Source organism: Oxyura jamaicensis, chromosome 5 (genome assembly GCF_011077185.1).
Source record: "Oxyura jamaicensis isolate SHBP4307 breed ruddy duck chromosome 5, BPBGC_Ojam_1.0, whole genome shotgun sequence".
NCBI classification, from domain to species: Eukaryota; Metazoa; Chordata; class Aves; order Anseriformes; family Anatidae; genus Oxyura; species Oxyura jamaicensis.
In genome coordinates, this window is record NC_048897.1 from 33,873,642 (window position 1) to 33,894,590 (window position 20,949).

General features: G+C 35.9%; 1 protein-coding gene across 2 annotated transcripts in view; it reads left to right on the forward strand.

Annotated features, from left to right (window-relative positions):
- Nucleotides 1-20,949, forward strand: part of TSHR (thyroid stimulating hormone receptor) — a 62,645-nt gene that overhangs the window by 17,088 nt on the left and 24,608 nt on the right. Inside the window, exons 2-5 of one of the 2 annotated variants that reach the window (XM_035328731.1) lie at nt 4,976-5,047; nt 10,304-10,378; nt 18,546-18,620; nt 19,815-19,889. In XM_035328731.1, the coding sequence (XP_035184622.1) occupies nt 4,976-5,047; nt 10,304-10,378; nt 18,546-18,620; nt 19,815-19,889 (297 nt within the window). The remainder of the gene's footprint in view (nt 1-4,975; nt 5,048-10,303; nt 10,379-18,545; nt 18,621-19,814; nt 19,890-20,949) is intronic. The other variant, XM_035328732.1, reaches the window with a different exon arrangement.

Here is a 20,949-nt window from a genome sequence, read left to right on the forward strand (position 1 = left end):
AAAAGAGAACTGAGATAATCACTTGACGTTTGCTGTAACTCCTTGATACTAGTCTTTCTGTAACTGTATTTAGTATTTAGTGAAAAAAATCAGTTGTGCTGCAATTTTGACTTAAATGCACAGATGGAAGTGAAGAACTTCTGGCTTCTGAACTGAAACTATAGCTTTACTTAATGTTAAAGTAGAGGACTCCTAAATGGATAATCAAGAACTGTAATCTGAATAGTTAGTAGTGTTTCATATATGAGCAAAACTTTTCTCCTATTTTTTTAATCTTGATTTATTAGTGGAATATTTTTGTGAAATTATTTCTTTGACTTATTATTATTGCCTTGTTTTAAGCTATCTGTAAATTGCATATTTTAATGGTTCCTATTTAAATATTTTGAAAAGTGCACTGTAAAAAAAAAGAAAAAAATAATGTGATACAACCAAATATACTGAGGACAATTAACATTCTTTAGGAAGAACTTCTTTACCGAAAGGGTTGTTAGACATTGGAACGGGCTGCCCAGGGAAGTGGTGGAGTCACCATCCCTGGAGGTCTTTAAAAGACGTTTAGATGTAGAGCTTAGGGATATGGTTTAGTGGGGACTGTTAGTGTTAGGTCAGAGGTTGGACTTGATGATCTTGAGGTCTCTTCCAACCTAGAAATTCTGTGATTCTGTGAACATTAATTACATTGCAAGTAACACCACTTGCTTAGTTGACAGATTCGTTGTCTCATGCCTACCTTAAGCTACCTACTCTTATAGCTCTTAAATGATAGGACTAATTAATACTGAAATCAACAAAATACTTATTCTTAGGTAGCTCCTACCTGATGGGAGCATAGGCACCAATAAGCAAGAATAGAATTCCTTGGTGCATTATCAGGTAGGACACTAGATTAATTATCATAGAAGAGCAAAGCATAAATAATAAATCAGTGCTTAGTAGTACTAGGAATGCAGTACTTAAAGGAGAGATGACATTATTGTCTACTAGATTTGTGGGTAATGCTCTGTGCATTGGTACTGTAAAGTCATTAAAATGAAGCAAATATGCTTCATTTTGAATACTTCACAGACCTTGTACCTGTATTTCTGTTAGTCAGAAACAGGGTTGTTCTCATGCAGATATAAAATATTTTATAGTCTATCCATATGATCTTATACTTAAAAACAAACAAACAAAACACTAATATTTTTCTTTTGCTTACCAGTTGTTCAAGTAGAGAGAGTCTTCCAGGACATAGATTCTTTCAGGAACATGCAGGGTAAACTTCTGGTGTAAATATCAAAGCAGAAAGAAAATTTCAAAACTTCAGCTGGCTGTCTGACCTGTGAAACTAAGAAATGAAAACTAATGTCAACCTACAAAACTTGAAATGTTTTATTCAAACATTTTTTTGCCATTTTTAAAACAACTCATTTACTAAAAATGTGGTTTGTATGCTTTTGCATCTTTGCAAATCTGGATGGCATGTTTATAATGAAAATGACCTCAGACTTTGGGTTCTTCTTTTTGAAAGATTTTATGGAATACAGTCTGAAGATTTTTTCCAGATTTAGTATTTATTGAAGCTTTCAGTATGAATGAGAAAATAAAAGTAGAAATAAATAGAAGTACTCAGGAGCAATTTCTCATTAAATGAGATTGAACATTCTCATGTGTGTTGTCTTTGCCTTAATATAGAAAGGAAATTAAGTGAGCTATTAAATATGTGAATGCTTAGAGTTACATTTTTTTTTCTCGCATGGAAAAGTAATATATATTTTGCCAGTAAAGCTTTTTCCTTCAGTCGGAAAAAACTTACTTTATTAATGAAGACCCTGTGGGTTTCTAGATACTGTACTCACTTGTCAATTTGCAAATTGGAACATTCAAATTTAAAAACAGTTTCTGATACATGCAAGACAGGAATAATCACAGCCAATTAACATAATGAATTCCCAATTATTTATCATATGCTCACACTGTATGTTAAGGTCGGTGCCAGAAACTGGCAGGTTGTCTGGAAGCCCTGACCTGTCTTCTGTTTTTTCTGCTGGGTTTTAAGTTGCTTAGGAGGTGGCTTACAACTAGCTTTGGTGTATCAGTTCACAGGTTCTTCAGCAAGAACTGGGGCTTTGCAGATGGTTGTACAAAAAGGCTGGCCTAAAAGTATGTCCCTAGCCCCAGGCCATTGACTCTATATCATGGTCTGCAAAAGCATTGACTCTGAACTCAGTCAGCAATCTGTTTACACAGCAAGTAGTTGAAGAATGGCAGCTAGCAAACACCAAATACTTTGTCACTATATGCTATATATGCTATTATTTAGTGTATTGTTTATGTAGCAGGTGTATTACGTGAATTTGGAGTCTTTTATCTTTGTTGATCTTCTCTAATACTGTTTCATCTCACAACTAAGTTCCTGTCATGAAATGTGCCATTTTTGATCTTCTGCCTAAGATTTCTCTCTTCATACTTCATTGTCTTTTTACTTCACTGTCTGTATTTCCTTTATGATACATTCTGTATCACCTATGGTTTCTTGTCATATTTGTAGAATGTTGGTATATCTTTAAACATTAGCAAATAAATAGGAAGAAATATGATGCTATCACTTTCAACCTATAAAATAAATTTATGAGGTGTTCAATCAAAATATAGTATTCAAAGCTAATGGTCTTCATTGTACTGTACTTGAGATATTAGAATCCTTATCTACAAAGTTATAAATGCAGAGCCACTTCATAGCATAGCAACTTGTATAGCAATTGATTCACATATTATCCAGAATTTCCACGTTTTCCTGATGGGATATGTAAATTTCAGGTATGTCAATAAAAGATTAACATGAACTCTCTTAGCCCATGATGGGTCTGACTCAGTTCATTCTGTGGCAAAGATGGAGAGGACTGAATGTTTGACTTAAAAGCAGGAAGTCAAGAGGAGACTTACAATGGTGTTTAAAATCATACTTTCCTGGAACGTGGAATTATAGATGAAGCATGACTGCTGGTGGGAGGCAACTATGGTGTTGTGAGCCAGCATTTTGTAGGTGAACAGAAGACCAGAGAGATATGAGACAGGTTAAAAGTGAGCTTGGATAGCTGGAAGTGACTTAACCTATGTTTTCCCTGACTTCTAGGTTCTAATATTCTTCGGGAGAATCTTTAGGTCTCCTTTCTAATGCAGCCCAGGGTACTGTTAGCCCTATTTATGGGAAGGGCACACTGCTGGCTCATGCTCAACATGGTGTTCATCATGGCCCCCAGGTGCTTTTCTGCAATGCTGCTTTCCAGCTGGGTGGCCTCAAGTTTGTAATGGGGCCTGGGGTTGTTCCTCCAGGGGCAGGATTTTGTGCTACCCTTGCTGCAATGTATGAGGTTTCTTTCAGCCCATTTCTCCAGCCTGCTAAGAGCCTTCCATGCTGTTCTACTTCAAGACTTGTTAAAGTCTGTTTGGAACCAGAAATTTCTCAGTCATCATTTTCAGCTTCCTAAAAGGTCTCAAAATACAGACAGATGTTGGATCACAAGAGCAAGATCAGCAGGCAGTAGTGTTTTTTGTTTTTTGTTTTTTGTTTTTTTTTTTTCAAACATTTTGTTCAGGACTGTGATAATAGGAGTAAGCAGTATTATGAAATGGAGGAGGGAGTAGCATGGGTGTCAAATATGGGTGCAGGGGAATAGGCTAGTACACCCATAGACCAACCGATATTCCTCTGGTTGTGGGCTTGGTGGAAGCTGGGTACACTGAAGTCAGGAGAAACATCAACCTGTTAGATAAACCTGTCTTTAGGTTCTTCCTACTCATTCATGTAACAAGTCAATGGAGTAGGGGATGTATACTTAGGAATAAGCATAGCCTTATTCCTAAGAGCCTTCCCCTGTGATGGTAGGAGAGTATGTTTTAATGTTTTCTTGCTTTGTATTTTTACTCAAGATGGAAGTTTTAAAAATCTCTACAGATATTTTTATTTGTGGCATACAAGTTCCAGAAACTTGATAAATCTTAAAATAATAGTATTTTATCTGTGTAAATTAAATATAATTATTATAATATGACACTTCACATTACAAAACAGAAAACATTAGTGCTTGTTCATTTATGTTCTACTGAACTGTTCAAACAGCAGCTATGGGAAACACGTATCATTTGTTCTTGGTTACTCTTCAGACTGTTCATTGACTGTATTTTGTAGGTGTATTCCCAGATGTACTGGAAAACAAAAAAAGCCCTCAATGAAATGACATGTTTTAACTTTAAATCTAACAGACCTTATCTTCTAATTTTCTAAAGCATTTCCTCCTTTTTATTGTTTTTGTTGTTTGTTTTGAGCAGTCAGTCTGGTAGGAATTCATTCTGTTAAGAACCTGGCTGTTGATAAGTGTCTCCCTTAAATATTGTCTGGTTTTCTGAAACCTCTGCAGATGGGTATGATACATATTTCTATTCTCACCTGAAGTGCAGCTTTAACCGGGCTTGTTAAATAATGACAATGTACTCTGCCATCCCCACATCAGATGTTTATGGAAGAACAGTATATTTACTACAAAGCACATAGAGAATTTTATGGAGGTAGAATGCAATTGCTCTAATTGAATTTCAGCTGGTGTACCTGGATTTCTTGCTTGGAAGCAGGGATGGGTCATCTCTGAAAAGCCTAAAATGATTAAAAGAATGCTTATAGTCTTGGAATTTCATTTACTTCAATGGACAGATATGTTTGCCAGTAACGCTCCGGGTTTTTGGAAGGTCCATCATTACCATTGAATGCTGGATTCCTGGGTAAGATGATGAAGAAGGTCCTAATTTAGATTCAGAGAGCACATCAAGCAAACCACAATGCATGAAACAGGAATTGGAATAATGTGAAGGTGGAAACACTGAGAAAAGGGAATATAAAAACAGAAATATTGGAGCAGAGTTGGAGTTGTGTAGGACTTTCTAATGCTAAAATGTACTTAACAGGGGATATTAACCCAAACTTTTATTTCTATAGGAGGTTTATGGAGACTCATCTAAGAACAATTCCAAGTGAAGCTTTTTCCAATCTCCCCAACATCTCTAGGATGTAAGTTCTGTTTCTGATATTCTTTTAGCTCTTCTATTAAAAATCATGTTTCTTCCCTTCCTGCAGTACTCTTGCACATTTGCTACCTCACCCACTCACATTTTAGAGCTGTAGGTAATTATCCAATTGTTTATAACCTGAACTGGCCATAGAAGGGCATGCTAGGCATTAGTGGATGAGAACTTATCTTTATTGAAACAGATGTGATAGATAAGTTGTTTTTTTTTCCATTCAAAGTATGAAAAATGGTTTCATTCATAACAAATTGCATATTCTGCTGGTCCAGACTAAATGTTTTTTTAGTTCCCAGCATGATTATTAACTCATTCTATTGGAGATCTGTGGCTTTTCTAGAATAGGAATTAATATTTTTTTCTACAATAGGAATGAATTTCCACAAAAACATTAGTATTTTTGTGATGCGATAAGGACTTCTGTTATGTCACTTCCTTTATATGTAAACACATGCATGGATACAGTCCATAAATGGAGGCCAACAGCCTCTACACACTTGCCTCAGATCAGCTTTTATTACAAGTGGCTGCCTGCTTTTGCACTGCCCTGTTCATTGATGTCAGCAGTCTTGAGGTAAAGGTGTCCCAAGTTTATTAATTCTTGCTCATCATCCTGTGTATGGCCAGTTGATGCAGGAACTTCTCTGCCATCTCCCAGTTCACTCCCTAGAATCAGAGTCATGTAATTTGGAAGGGACCTGAAGAGGCCTCTTGTCCAGCTGCCTGCTCAAAGTTGGGCCAATTATGAGGTCCAACAGTGTTGCTCAGGGCTTTATCCAGCCTGATGCTCAACATCATCTGTATCCAATGTTAACTAAATAAACAACCACCATCAGCAAGAAGCCCACTTTTTTTTTTTATTTCAGCCTTTTATTACTAATGTAGTAATAGGAACCCTTCTTATCTATGACATTCATTGTAAGTCTAATCTCCAGCTCAGCATTGGCTGAATGGCTGAGATGGATTAGTAATTAAGAATTTATGAAAATGGGGAGACCTTGATGTTTACCTCATTAGGTTTTATAATTTTACCCAACTGTATTGCAGTAATTGCTTTCTGAAATCCTTAAAAATAATTATTCTTTAATATCTGCAGCCTAATTCGCCATCTCAGTTTTACCAAATAGATGGTGTATTGTTTTGGTTTTGCTGGGGGCTATGTTTCTCATATGACTTACAGTATCATGTGTAAATCTGATAAACTTCATTCAAAACGTGCTTTTATTAAATGTAAAAGGATGTCATCTCTGCTTTGACTTTGAATAATGCACAATCTGTTGCTTATAGGCCTTTAAGATTGCAAAATTCTCTAATTGTAATAGTTGTGAATTTGTAAAAGTATAGGTGTTCATCTGAAGAATTCCATGAACTCTTCTCTAACAATGCCAAGCCTATGAATCAATGACAACCCTTTACCTATACTGTTTGGTAGTAATATGGTAACATAACCAGCAGATAATTTAGTGAAAAGTCACATTTGCAAAGTCCTTATGGCCTTGCATGAGATAATACACACCTTGAAATAATACGTTGACATCCATGTCAGTTTATTTGGTTGGTGATTTCAAGGCTAGCTGGGCAAACTAATGTCAGTATCTTCAGAATTATTCTTCATAGATATTAATTGAATATAGAATTTTACTTACCCCGTTCCACATTTATGTGTAGGAAAATAACTTACAGAATCGTACATGCAAATAGCATACATACAGCATGCATACAGTTGATACAACAATAACCTACCTAAAATTATGACCTGACATGGTAGTGTTACATTCTGTCTCCTACCTTTATAGGAAACATGCCAGTTCTCAGTCTTCCACTTGGTGCCACGTGCTTCGTGGTAGGAAGGAATGGAAAAACAAAGATGCTCCTCCAGAAAGCATCAGTGCTGGGCTTCTGCTGTGGAATTCTTTCTGAATTACAACATCTTCTGTTGTTAATTTGTAAAAGCCTATGAAGAATAGATAAAGATTTAAATTTCAGTAATATCAATGTCCTTCTGGATTTTTCTTATAGCATGACTACTACTACAAATGAATTCTCACCTTCTTGTTAAAAATTTTGGGTTAAGGAGTTAATACCTATATTTTTAACTGTATTTTATATATCTATATTTTACAATTCTTGTGTGTTTTTCTTGGCCTCTAATACACCACACACCTCATTTCGCTCTCCCAGCCCATAATTGCCATTAGTAATGAAAATTACCAGATCATTCCTTGCTTTGTAAACTCATCTAGAAAGTGTTCTGAAGTTTCAATAAGATGATAGAGACCATGTTTACTGTTCCAAATATACTGCTTTGTTTTGCTATATAGTTTCTACAAATAAACTTTTTTTTCCCTCTGAGCTGAATAAAAAAAAAAATTGGCCTCTTTATGAACCTTGTTTAAACAAGAATTTTAAAGCTACTATTCTCTTAAATTAATGTGTATCTATGTACTCTTGATAGCCAGAAGTAGAGATTGTTTCCCTTTGCCTTTGCCACAGGAATGAAACAAAAAGCATTTCAATGAAATGCTCAAGTGGAAAGCTAATTCCTATCAGAAATGCATCGGTGCACTCAGGTGCATATGCTTCATTCTGACAATAACAACACTGAAAAAAAAATTATAAGGTATTCAGATGCAATAGAAATTTCTCTTTTTTTCATCTTAAAAGTTGAAAAATCTTGGTAGAAAGGCTTTGCCTGGTATTTCCATCCCCTTCTGACTTATGACAGCATATAGTACTTTTAAGGTCAAAGATAAAGAACTTTTTTCCTGGGCTCAGAGGGGCTGAAGAGGACATGGGTGATACTTGGGGGTTCCATTTGTGAGCACCTCAGAGACACCCCCTGCATAGTTCCCCAAGCAGTTTTCTCCACAGCTTCTCCAAACAAGGCAGCAGCCCCGCACTGCACAGCTCCCTTTGCCAGCAGCCCCACACAGAGCATAACATTTCTTCTGTGCACTGTATTTCTCCATGCAATTCCTTTGTCTTTCCAAATCTCCAGTGCCTTTTCACACCCCATACACACTGCTCCCACATTGCACAAGACCTCCCCTGCTTACCAGTGCCAGCCCCTATGCTCCCCTGAGGCACCCCACACATCACTAAGCTGCCCTCCAGCAGCACCAGATGGGAGCTGGAGCAAGTGGCTGGCAGCAACACAGCACAGGACAGGGAACGTTGAGGCTGGAGAAAAACCAAAGGAAGGTGGAGAGAGGGAGAAAGAATAACAGTAAGGGCATATCACATAAGCATCTAATTCTGCAATAATCACAGAAATACAGACTGGAAATACATTACTGTATTCCTCTTTCTTTTTCTCCTTCCTTTTGGAGGATCTGAGTAGCTTTTTAAAAGTAGTATTACTGTGGAAAGAGAATCCATTGGTCATGAAATCTCTACTAGTAACTCTTCTGATATCTTTTCAAACATTGCTGAATACATCTCCAAAATAAGCAATAAAAAGTAGATCTCATGTTAGAAAAGTTAAAAAATAGTTCAGGTAATATGTCTTTAGCTCCAGCGTAGGCAGGACATAAATTCCCTTGAAACAGTGAGTGGTATTCCCTAACAACTAGTAGATGACTAATAAGATGCTCACAAAATATTGCTTCCAATTTTTAAAAACATTTGAAGTATTTTTGAAATATCCATTGAAATAAGTTAAATTTCAACTATAACAAAAGTTCAACAAAAGAATAAAAATCTGATCCATTCTGTCTTGCATTTAAAAGCCCTCCTGAGTTAAAAGATCATATTTATATTTCTATTTAACACTGTTAGATTTTTGTTTTGTTTGCAGAACACAACACAACCCATTTAGGATAAATGCAAAATTCCAGTTAGATAGTTAAGATCTGACTCGGGATCTTTGCAGGCCTACTGAAGAGGAGGAAAAGCATATAATACTATTTATTATTATATTTTATTCAATTCTGACATTTAAAATTAATTTAAAAGTAATTTAAAATTAACTTCTAAGTCTCTTCTGGTCAATTTAATTTAAATTTAATATTTAAAGTAACGGCCAAGTTGCTCGGGTTATGTGTAAACATGCAAAATATTAAAAACTGAGTCAGTAACTTCAATTGGAACCAGGATTTTTTAAAAAAAAATCTTTTAACATTAATTTTATATACATGTGATCATGTGACATTCAATTTGAGAAAAATACTGTCACATTTTAAAAAACTTAAATAATTTGTTTTCTTTTTTATTTTCTTTTAATTTGTTTTCTTTTTTACTTTCTTTTGGTTAAGTAGCAAATTACGTAAAGATAGCAGTTAAATATTTTAATATAATAAATATAATGAATATGCAAGGAATTCCAATTATTTTTAAAGGTTAGAAATATTATGTAGAATGTGATTAGAAAAGTAAATAAAATACAGTAATACATCACTTAAATGCTATTCCAGTATTGATCAATTTTTAAACGTTTTTAAAATTAAGAGATTTTGAATTGCATACTCCGAGTAGCAATGCCGATGTTACTCTGAACATTTGCACTTGTTAGTTGTATTACAGCTTTATTCACACTTCAAAGCCTTTAACAGAGTAGTTCCAGTATTACCATATTCCTAGTGGTGATGGAGAAACTCTGAAAGGCTATTTTCTCACCACATTCAGTAGATCATCAGCAGTATAATTGCTACTCATTCTAAACTGTTTTGTAAATTGATATTTCTTAAGCTTGTTGTTTTGTTTTGCTTTGGAGCCACATTACACCTTATACCCTTTATGACATTCACTGTATGGCTAGAGTTTCTTTCTAAATTCATGTTACAGCATATTTTTTTTTCTCAGCAATTAGTAAATCATTTGCCCTGATGATAGAGAAATTGTGACAGCTGTTGCAGTGATGGCCCAAGGACCATCTTCATGTCTTTCCTTTTTTTATTCATGGATGTAAAAAAAATATGCCAATTTACCTGAGAACTAGGTCTCCTTAGAGAACACTAAGGTGATCACCAAGTGGAAAAAGGGAAGAAATATGATTCTAAACTGTGAAATCTGAGCATTCATTGCCTATCACATTGCTGTTCTGTTTTTTAATGGTAGTATAGTATACATCTAGAACATCAGCCCAAATCAAAGTCCTGTTAAAAGTTCCTCTGTCAGACAACATCAGTGCCACCTCCCATGAGGTGGATGAGAAGATAAAGGAAAAATAAAGCAGCTTGTTGGGCACTAGCCATTGCTTGCCAAGGTCAGTGACTTGTGTCTTTTTCTGTTTGCTGGTGTTTAGCTACATCTCCATAGATGAAACCCTTCAGAGTCTGGAGGCCCATTCCTTCAACAGTTTAAGTAAAGTCACTCATATGTAAGTACTGCAATTAATTAAACGTAAATAAATGAACGCAGTGGTTCAAATAAATTTTAAGGTGTGTGGAGTAACATACATGTTGATTTATGAGTTGTCATTCTCTTCTCCCTTGTAGCTAAATATTCCTTTTCTCATTTTCTTTCTCCATATTGTGGAGTCAGTCTGTTTTTTCCTTTGTGCTTTCTTTAGTTCCCTTGCTTTTCCATATCCTCATAAGCGTAAGAAATTTAGTGAAAAATGTGAGACTGCACTGCAAGCTCTGGCTTGATGGCAAGTTTATTTAAACTGGCAGCTAAGAATTGATTCTGTCAAGTTACTAAACATAAGCGTAAAACAGTAACAAGCATAAGTAAAATCAGAAAAGGCCATAGCACAGAGCAAAATGGCACTAGCAAGAGACATGAAGAGTAACAAGTAATCATTCTGGAAGTGCACTAACAGTGTAACAGAGTATTTGTCTGTTTATTAAATGGAATGGGGAATGTTACAGGCAAAGGTTTGACAAGTTTTTATAATTTTTGTTCTTATCAGTCCTCACCAAAAAAAAAAATCTACCATAAGTGTAACTAATATCAAGGACAAAGGGAAGATATACCAACTTAATATTCTTATATTAAACCTCTTATTTCCTCATTCTTACTTATTATTTTCAGATTGTGTCAAACAAACCTAACATTAGGATGTTTAAAGTCCTGTATGAAACAAAGTCTTTGAAACAAAAATCTTTGAGAACTTGCAGAGGATGAGCGAGATACCAGAAAAGAAAGAAAGGCAAAAACTGGGTCTGTCTTTTAAAAGAAGCTGTGATGAAAGCAGATTAACTTCAATTCCTGAAAAAAAATCTGGAACCAGTAATTAAACTAATTGTGTGTAAACACAAAGAATACTATAAAATGAAATTACAGCTACATGGATTTAAGAACAAATCAGACCAGGCTATCTAATTTCCTTCTGCAACAGGAAGAAGGTGTCAAAATTACAGTACTATGGCCTTTGGCACTATATAGTATGACTCTGCACTATAAAAAGGCTTGCAGAACAAGGCCTAGCTGAAATAGTACTGGGGCAGATATAAAAGTGGCAGGATACCTGCACCCAGAGAATTCTTGTCATTCAGCATTACCCTGCCAAAATGAGAAGTTAATTTACTGAATAGGGCTTCACAGGATCCATCCTACACTTGTTTTTCTGATCCAAATGAGGGCATGCAAAGCGTGTCAGTATCAAAAAGCTCAGATAAGCTGCAGTTTGACACATTTTAGAGATTTTTGTTTCCAGAGACTCCACGAGAGAGCAATGCCAGTCAGTAAGGGTCCAGAAAACTTTATCTGAAAGAGTTTTGTGTCCAAAACTAAAACGTGACAGAGGCAGACACATCTTTTAAGCATATAAAAGGTTGCTGCAAGGGATGAAACTACTATCCATTTTTCACACTGACAAAGCAAAACTAATAATAAAATTAGATTAAGGAGCAATCTAGGAAGAGCTTTCTTATGGTTGGCATAAATACAATTGCTTTCCTAGGGAATTTGTCTATGTCACTGGAGGCCTTTAAGTCTGTAATCAGAAACTCCATCGATCTATTTAACCTTCACTCAGAAAAAGAGATTGAACTAGGTGATCTCTCAACACTGCTCTGTTTTCTGTACTTCTTTTCCTTTTAATTTATACAGTATGAAACAGAAGGGTTAATAAAAATAAAGGAGATAATATCATTACTCTTACTGTAAATAGAGAGCAATAAACACTGGAAAATGGAAGCACCTACCCTACAAATCCCTGGCAGATTAAGTTAGGAGTAGAGTCCAGGATCCTGAGACTTAGTTTAGTCTAATAACATGCTCCTTTAATATTCCTGAATTGGTGTCACAAGAAAGCTTTGGTGTTATAACAGCACTTATCTTTGGTTTGAATTTAGCCACTCTCTTCTTCTGTAGATGGTTTTTCCAGGCCCATGTTACTCATATTCTCCCTTCCTGTTTCACAGTTGTTGTGTCTTTAGGCTTTCTTGTTTAACAAAAAAGGACATTTAATGAAACACTTACTGGCATCCCATTTTATAAGTAATAAAGTATTTGGCACTACACACCTTGAGGTTCACCTTATTAGAATTTAAAGACAATAAAATACTCTTGGGCCATCTCATTTCATTGCAGAGTTCTTCCATGCAATACCCAGGGTTGTATCATATTTGTTTTAAATTATATGAATATAAAGTTTTCCCAAGGATGGCTTGAGGGAAAGAGGAACTAGCTGGTTAGATAGCTACTATTATTTCTGTATTAGATTCAAAGTGAAGAATGGATTAGAAAAGTCTACCTCAGGATAGTAATTCATAACACAAAAAGGATCTCTTTCAAAGGGTAATGTAAGCCTTTGCATATAAAGGACACTTCCATAAAAATGTGCATCTTGAAATGTGACTACTTTAAAGCAGTGGTAGATGGAGCTATAGTGTTTTCAGTGCCTCCTCTGGCATATGAAGGCTCCTCTAGAAACCATGTGTTGTTCCACAGAATGTTTCAGCACGGAGCACCCAGCTTGCTGGCTGCAAGGCACTACATCCACACCCACTCTACAGGCATTCTCTTCCAGAAGCCAGGTCAGAACACACCAACAAGGTTTGAAGCCACCATATTATTGCACCCATGTCAGATCCATGGCCTGCACGTGCCATCTGTGATGCTGCAGCCTGTGTAGGAGTCAGTGGAGCTCAATAATACCTACACCTTCTGCACCTGCAGTACAGGCTCTCGGGAGGGCATGGTGGGGAGGAGTTTTCCTCATTTGTTATAGAGGGTAATGTAGGACCCCCTATATTTCTCATAAGGTCTATGTACATTTTCTTTTTTGTTAGTACAAACTATATACATATAATTATGTAAACACCATAAATACTTCTCAAGACAAGACACCAGAACCAGAAGCTTACTCACAAAGGCAAAACCCCAACCTCTGCAGCTAGCCCATGAAGAAGGGCTAACTGTACTACTCAAAAGAATTTATACACTTTAAAAATCTGTTTGGAGGTAAAGCACACACATTATTTAATCAGAGGGTACACAAACATCTGGCAAATTAGGCAGTTGCATATAAACTGGAAAAGAAAGCTATTTATAAATTTGTCTGTTTTTCTGAATTGCTTCCATAACTCCTCTGATTTGTTAACACTTATTGTTGGGTTTGATTTACTTTCCAAAGAACAAGATTATTCAGTGATAAATGTATATGTTGTGCTATACATTTGTTTAATGTTCTCCACTTACATAGTTATTTTCAAAGTATTATTGCTAAAATAATACTGGATAAATTGTAGCATAGGATATGTTAAAGGAAGTTGAAGTTACTGTAACAGTTTTGAAAAGAGGTTAGCTTTCATAGGTTCATTTTTTCATGGACTTTCCATAGAGTACAGTTTTATGTAAATAATCTTTTTACCCTAATTTAAACTTATATACACAGTTTAATTTTCAAAACATTTGTTTTTCTACAGAATGTCTTATGAGAAAATTTAGTGTTTATGGAAAGGAATAACTAATTGCTTGGCTTGAGTCAAGTATTATGTGAATAGGCATCCTGTGTTCGTCACCACTTCATGCCAAGCCTGCTAGCGTGCCTCACTTTTGATCTTCAGCACTCCATTTTCCTAGTCCTTATTCGGTTCTGCTTCTGTGCCTCCATGCTGACTTTCTGTTCCCTCCAGACCTTAGCTGCATGTATGCAGCTTGTCCATCTTCCCCTATGAGCAATCTCTGAGCATATATCATATTTATATGAACCTAATCCGTCTGAGTGCTGAGTAACTTCTGCAAAGTGAGAATACTGATCACGTGCTGTGTTTTAATGAGATGCATCTCGTTTCAGTTGTAATTAATGGCAGAATTCCCACTCTTTTAAGATTAAAATCAGGGCCAAGACTTTGTATTATTTTCTCTCCAGTGACGTTAATTTGGTCTAACAATATTTTCTTATTCCTTATTTTTGTCATTACTGTCATACTAAGTATGTCTGCAAGACAAATATAATATGTTTACAAATTCAGGACTGTCTTTCCCATACAGTGACAAATCTGTACTGTAGATACAAATGTGAAAGTGTCAGATTAGCAATGTCTATGTGTAGATATCTTACTAGTGTGCTGCAGCTTGGTAGCATCAGACTTGAGAGCTTTTGGAGCTAGGTCTTTTTTCCTCAGGAAAACATTTTCATGTAAGGAACCCCAGAAAACTTTCTTTTCCCCTTCCCCGTGTCTCTGCTCACTCTCCTCATCTCTCCCTCACTTCTCCCCAACTCCTCCCTGCTCCAAATGCTCTCTCCTCTTGAACAACGACATGAAAAGCCCTTTGAGAATATGGGAGTAGTGCCAAAGGTTGTGGTTCAAGTGGCTTTCCCTTGTACACGCAACGTCATTTGGAGCTTGCAGGGACTGCTCTCCATCTCTGCACTGGGCAAGCATTGGGGCAGGTCCCCCAGGCCAACACTGCACTTCTTGCAGCCAGCTCAGGGAACCAGGTCATGGGATATCAGGCTGCAGAAAGGAGAGATGATTTTATTGGTTAGAGAAGCAACTCTTGGTTAGAGAAGCAACTGGAGAGGAAGGCTGAAGAGGGAAGAGCTGACCCTAATAAGAACCTGAATGAAAGGGACTGCTGTATACCTGCAGTGAATTTCCGGGCACTGGAACAAGAGCTGTGCAGAAAAATCTTGTTAAAAGTTTTTGTCTGGATGTGGGAAATAGACAGGCTAGAGCCTGAGCCATTTTCTTTGAGCTAGCGATGCTAAAGCTTGACAGGTGTGTGCAGGTGGAATGCCATGGATAGCTGCATTTGGGGGGACTGCAGCAAACCTGCACAGGGAGAGTGAAACGTGGAAGTCTATGTACAAGCCAGAGAGGCCAGGGAAGCTATAGAGAAAGTAAATCTAAGTCGAGAGGGGTCTCTAGTTATAAGAAAAAAAAAGCATTATTTAAAACATTTAAGAAGTGTTGACCTAGATATCCTTATTATTCATACATGTTTCAGCATGGTGATATTATACTGAGACTTTGCTCCAATTTGCAATATCTGAGCTCTGGTCTGGAACAAACTCAGGTGTGTCAATATTGCAATGCAGGTATGAAAGACATGTCTGCTAAATGAGTTTTAGAATCCGCATAAATAAGTGAATGTTTTTGCTTTTTAAAATTCATATAAGACATGAATTAGCTTATTAACCTTTCTAGGCTTTATTTTGCAAACTTGCAGCTCATTAAATTAAGTAATTTGTCAGACTAATATTCAAATAATGATTATTAGTTTTGGTTTTAGATTAATTTTGATTTGGAACTAAATACTTATGTCTGCTTGTGAACATAAGTATGTTATTTATAGTTATTTTCTAAGTATTAACACAGGACCTTAAGTATGCCACTAAGTAATTTTCTCTGCACATCTGTTCCTGACACTTTAAGGTTTTTAAAGTAATTTCTTTAAAAAGCAGAACTTAAGTGCTATTCATAGACAGTAAGATTTTGGTTTGATTGTGAACCTAGCACATTTTTAATTACTAGTCTGAGGGCCAGAAATCAAATGTAAAACTTTGTCTTTAAATCACACATAAGCCAAGTCTTAATGGTTTTACATACTTTTAAAAAGTAAAACGGAAGCTGAACATTTTGTATTGTAACTTCCAATAATTTTATAAGTGTTCCACAAATAATTCTGTTATCTTAAGTAGGTAGGTAGCAGCATCCTTCTTTCTTATTAGCAGGTCTGAGTAATTTTAGTTTGGATTATGAAGTAAAACATTTGTTCAGGACACCTTTCGCCTCTCTGCATAAATGCTCAGCAAGGATGCCTATTAAATATCTTAGCTTTTTATATCTTTAAGCACTTTGTTCCCAGAAATACTCAGAACTGTTACGTTGCTGCTGGCCACAGAATTTACGTCCTGTATGCTATGATGAAATTATATTATGTATCAAATTTCGATTTCAAAAGTCGCCTTAAGTCAGCTCTCATAAGCACTTATATACCAGGGAATTAGCCTACCAGACATTTTGAAGTATATTTTTTGGCTGTATCTGTATTTTAGGCAGCTAAAACTACTAATATTTTTCTCAGAGCTACTTTTCAAAGGAACCTTAAGTTTCTAAATCTGTGTTTCAATCTTTTCAATTCGCTGATTTAGAAAAGATTACTGATAGAAGTACAATCCCTGTCTAATGAATCTACCGATAATCAACAATCTTTTCTTAATTTTTGGAACCTTTAGAAGCAATCCTTAAACCACAAGTCTTTTGATTACAATTTGAATATTGCTATCATGCAACATTTAGGCACCTTTGAATGTGTACTATTCATGATTGATTTATGTAGAATAAATTATAAAATCTATCTTGTGTATCACTGTCCTGTTAACTGATGTGATTAGAACTATTTAATATCTTTCATCCTTTCAGACTTACTTCATAGACTGCAATACTGTTGGAGTTACAGATATCATTTTAGAGAAGATTCTTTCCAGTATCGCAATATTAATGATGTTTGAGTATGGAAAACAAAGACGGTTTCATGAATAGAACTAAATGTGAAGATCTCTCTCTTTTTCATGCATATGAAATGAGAGGCCACATATTCAGCCAGTCAAGTTCAAGAAACACATTTGACTGGTCTAGAAGCAGAGAAAAATGATTTTTTCCTCCTGATTTTTTTTTTTGTAAGCTTAACATTCACTTTGGTCAAATCACCTTTTCTCTTTTTATACTGCCCTAACCCACTTTCTCATCCATTTTGAGAAGAGATTTCTAGGCAACTGTTTGTCTGAAGTGCCCACAATGGGCCCTTTTCATCCTTTTAGACTGTAAGAAACTTCAATAATACAACATTTAGAATGAAATGCAATTATAAAAATACATTATATTTCAAAGTACACTTCTTCTCTAATCCCAGCATCACCAATTCAAGTAAATGGAACAGCAAGGGCATAAACCTTTCCCCATTGTTCAGTGTATATATTGATTTCCTCACTAATAGTCTTTAAGCTTTTCTCCTATTACTGTGCCAAATGTCTCATCTGACAATTTTAAATCTTTTAGTCACAGATTAACTAGTATTTCATTTTGCTCTGTTAAACAGCACTTACCCTCTTTTGGCCTAGTTACCTAATAAAATCTAATTGAATCTCATTGCATTATTCTGTGCTTCCAATTTTAGTACCATCTGCAGACTTTGAATTCTTACTTTCAATACCCTCATCCAAACTGCAGAGTACTATGAATAGCAACAAGCCAGAACTCAATGACTCCATGCTACTCCAATGTACTATCCATTTCCGGACTGAATGTTCATCTGAAAACTCTTTCCCTGGAATACATTTGGTCCACAAAGGAATATACAGCCAAGAAACTCCTGACTCCGGTTTTTGAAATGTAACCAGTGATGGAAAAAACAAGTCAGTTCAAGTTTATAGAGCAAATTCCACTGTTGGGAGTATGATTGCTACATAACTAATAAAATAATTTGAGAGAAGCAAAAGACTGACACAGAAGATTTCTCTTAATAGCAGAAACAGTACAGTTCAAAGAAGCTAACAGACATGAAGAAAATTTGAATACGGTGCTATAATAGTAGTATTATAGCTATTAACTATATCAGTTTAACATGCGAGTAGAAGCTAAACCCTTGTCTCCCTACAATGTAAACACAGTAGAAAATGAAGGCTTGGAAGATGGAGAACCGTTTTCTCAGTAAAACAGAATACATAGAAGATGAAGTCTTGGTAACCTGTCTCCACATACTGATTTATCTATTGTCTTATCTTTTCCCACTTTCATTTCCCAGATAACTTGGTTATAATGATTTTATTATGTAAGAATGATTCCATTGGCAGAGGTAATCTTAAAATCCAGCTTCCCGATACCCTATGCTGTCTAGACTGATCACTGCTTTGGGTCACTTGGCAGTGCTAAGGCATGCTAATTTGAATACTACTGGTTTGCACCATGTCTATACATGCTTTTTGGACTGACCTAAGACCAGAACATCACCCACAAAACCTGCATCACCATGTAACCCATTTTAACTTTCATTTTAACATTGCTGTTTTCTGTTACAATAAAGAAAAAAAAGAAATGGTTTTTCATTAATAAATTATGAATGTGGTAATGTTCCCCCTTTCTTTACAGTGAAATTCGAAATCTTAGAAACTTGGATTACATAGATCCAGATGCCTTTAAGAACCTCCCACTGTTGAAATATCTGTAAGTATTTGGCATCTACAAGTAGCTGGCACTTAAGCCTTACAGAGAACTCTTTATTATCTTTATAGAACAACAGTTTATTTGCCTTTCATTTTGAAACTAATTGCAATGCTTTTCATACTTATTTTAATGAAAGAAGACCAGCTATAATAAGGGGTTGGAACTTTACTTTTGCAAGAAAGGAAAAGGTTGACAAATTCATCAGTAATTGTGCTATTCTTGTGATCCATTAAATGTCTGCAATACACAAATTTTTGCCTGACAAAATTCTACAGCTAGTATTCTGCTAATGATAGCGCTGTCATATTATATTTGTCTAGGGAATACTGGGAAGAGGGATACAATAGAAATTATACATCTCTTCAATTTGCTGGATATTTATATAGGGTTTTAAAGAATATCTATCAGCAACACATGACAAAGCTACACCCAATTTCATATGACTTCTCTGCTAGAAATAAATCTTGAGGGATTCTCTATATCCCCATGAAGAGCAGCACAGAGTAACCAAGCCACAGAATTATAAAATTATTACACAGGAAAGAGAAGAGAAAGAGAATATCTTCTGTAATTTTTAGTAATGATTAGAAGATTCTGGAAAGGGTTGTGTGTGTGTGTGTGTGTGTGTGTGTGTGTGTATGTGGTGGAGATAGCAGCAAGGAAGAAAATATATATCTGAAAGAGATTTAAAAAAGAACGTAATCAAAACTATTTAATTTCAGAATAGTTTTAAAAATTGAGAACTATATTTTCTGAATCCTACATTCTGTTCAGAAATAAGGGGAATTAACTGTATTCATGTTAGAAGACTGTTTGGAAGACAAGATTTTTTCCTTTTTAGAGGTATTTCAACAGCTCTGAGCCTCAGTGAAAGACAGAGGATTTGGGGCCCAGACAATAGTCTGAAGCAGCCTTAATCTCACAGATGAGCACAAAAGTTGTAATTTTTTTTCCTCCCTACTCACTTCACAGGCTACTTCCCTCTGCAGACCTACTTATCCATCTTTAATTCTGTGTTCCCATCTTTTAGATTCTATCATTTACCATAAATTTGGTATTCTGATTTTTTTGGACAGTTGATGTGACTTGATTGACAATAGAGAAAAACGGATCCTGCACTGTTGAATAATTTAAATATACTGTACGTCTTTATTTGGTGATCCACTACGTGTAACTCTTTCTCTTCTGCTTTAGTGGTATTTTTAATACTGGACTCAAAGTATTTCCTGACCTCACCAAAATCTACTCATCTGATGTGAACTTTTTACTGTAAGTATCTGCCCTCACCATTAGAATTCTGCCATCCTTAGATCCCAAGAAAATCTACAGTAAAGGCTTACATTTTAGAGAAAAATATCAAATAAGTCTGTCAAAGTACTTTTCCTCAAGCTGTAGTTCACTGACCATTAGTATCAAATCTGGAAAATGCCAGATCATCTAGCACTATAAAATTTGACCCGGATGAGACACAAAATCACATCTCTCTTAAATTACCCAAAGAACATGATACAGATTTTCTACAGGCTTTTTCCTCTTATTTTGTTTTTACGCTGGCTGTGCAATATCTGAATTAGTCTGATATCAGAATAGTACAACACACGGGACCTAGTCCAACATGCAGCCTGCTAACATGTAGTCAGCCTATCAACATCTTTCTAACAGATTTGTGCTGGCTGGTGAGCTTGTGGTACACATTTTTAGATACTAGCATCCAGTAATGTCCCACATTGTTGGATCATAACCTCAGCTGGCTATCTGCCTTGTTTCTTTTGAGCCTCAAGAGCAGGAGAACTAGAAAACCCTGAGAGCAATTGTTTATTGTTACATTTAAAAAAACACCTCAGTGTTGGCCTGAACCTTAAGGAAGGTTTCACAAGAAGAAAGGTTTTATGGAAACCTTCACGTTTTGGTGAAGGTTTATTTTGCCCCAAATATGTTGCTTCATACAATTCATGTTTTAATACAGAAAACCCCAAAACAGGAAGAGGATAAAAGAAAAAAAAAAAAAGCTTGGAAATAGAGTTTCTAAGTCCGTAACTCAGGAGCACTTTGGTTTCATGACAATGAGGTCAGCTCAGGCTGGCACGTGTGCATCCATGCATGCACCCCTAAGAGTACTTCTGAACATCCTAAGTGTCTGTGCTATAGCAAACACCAAAGAGCCTTGGAAAACCTGGGAGGCTACAGCACAGCAAGCCGTATCTCAGCTGGTTTGCACTACTTCCTCTGCTTGAGCCTATCACAGGCCTCCTTTAAGAGCCTGAGTTCACCACAGGCTATCTGAATTCACACTGCTCTTATAGTCACAGGCAGACACCCATAAGTTTGG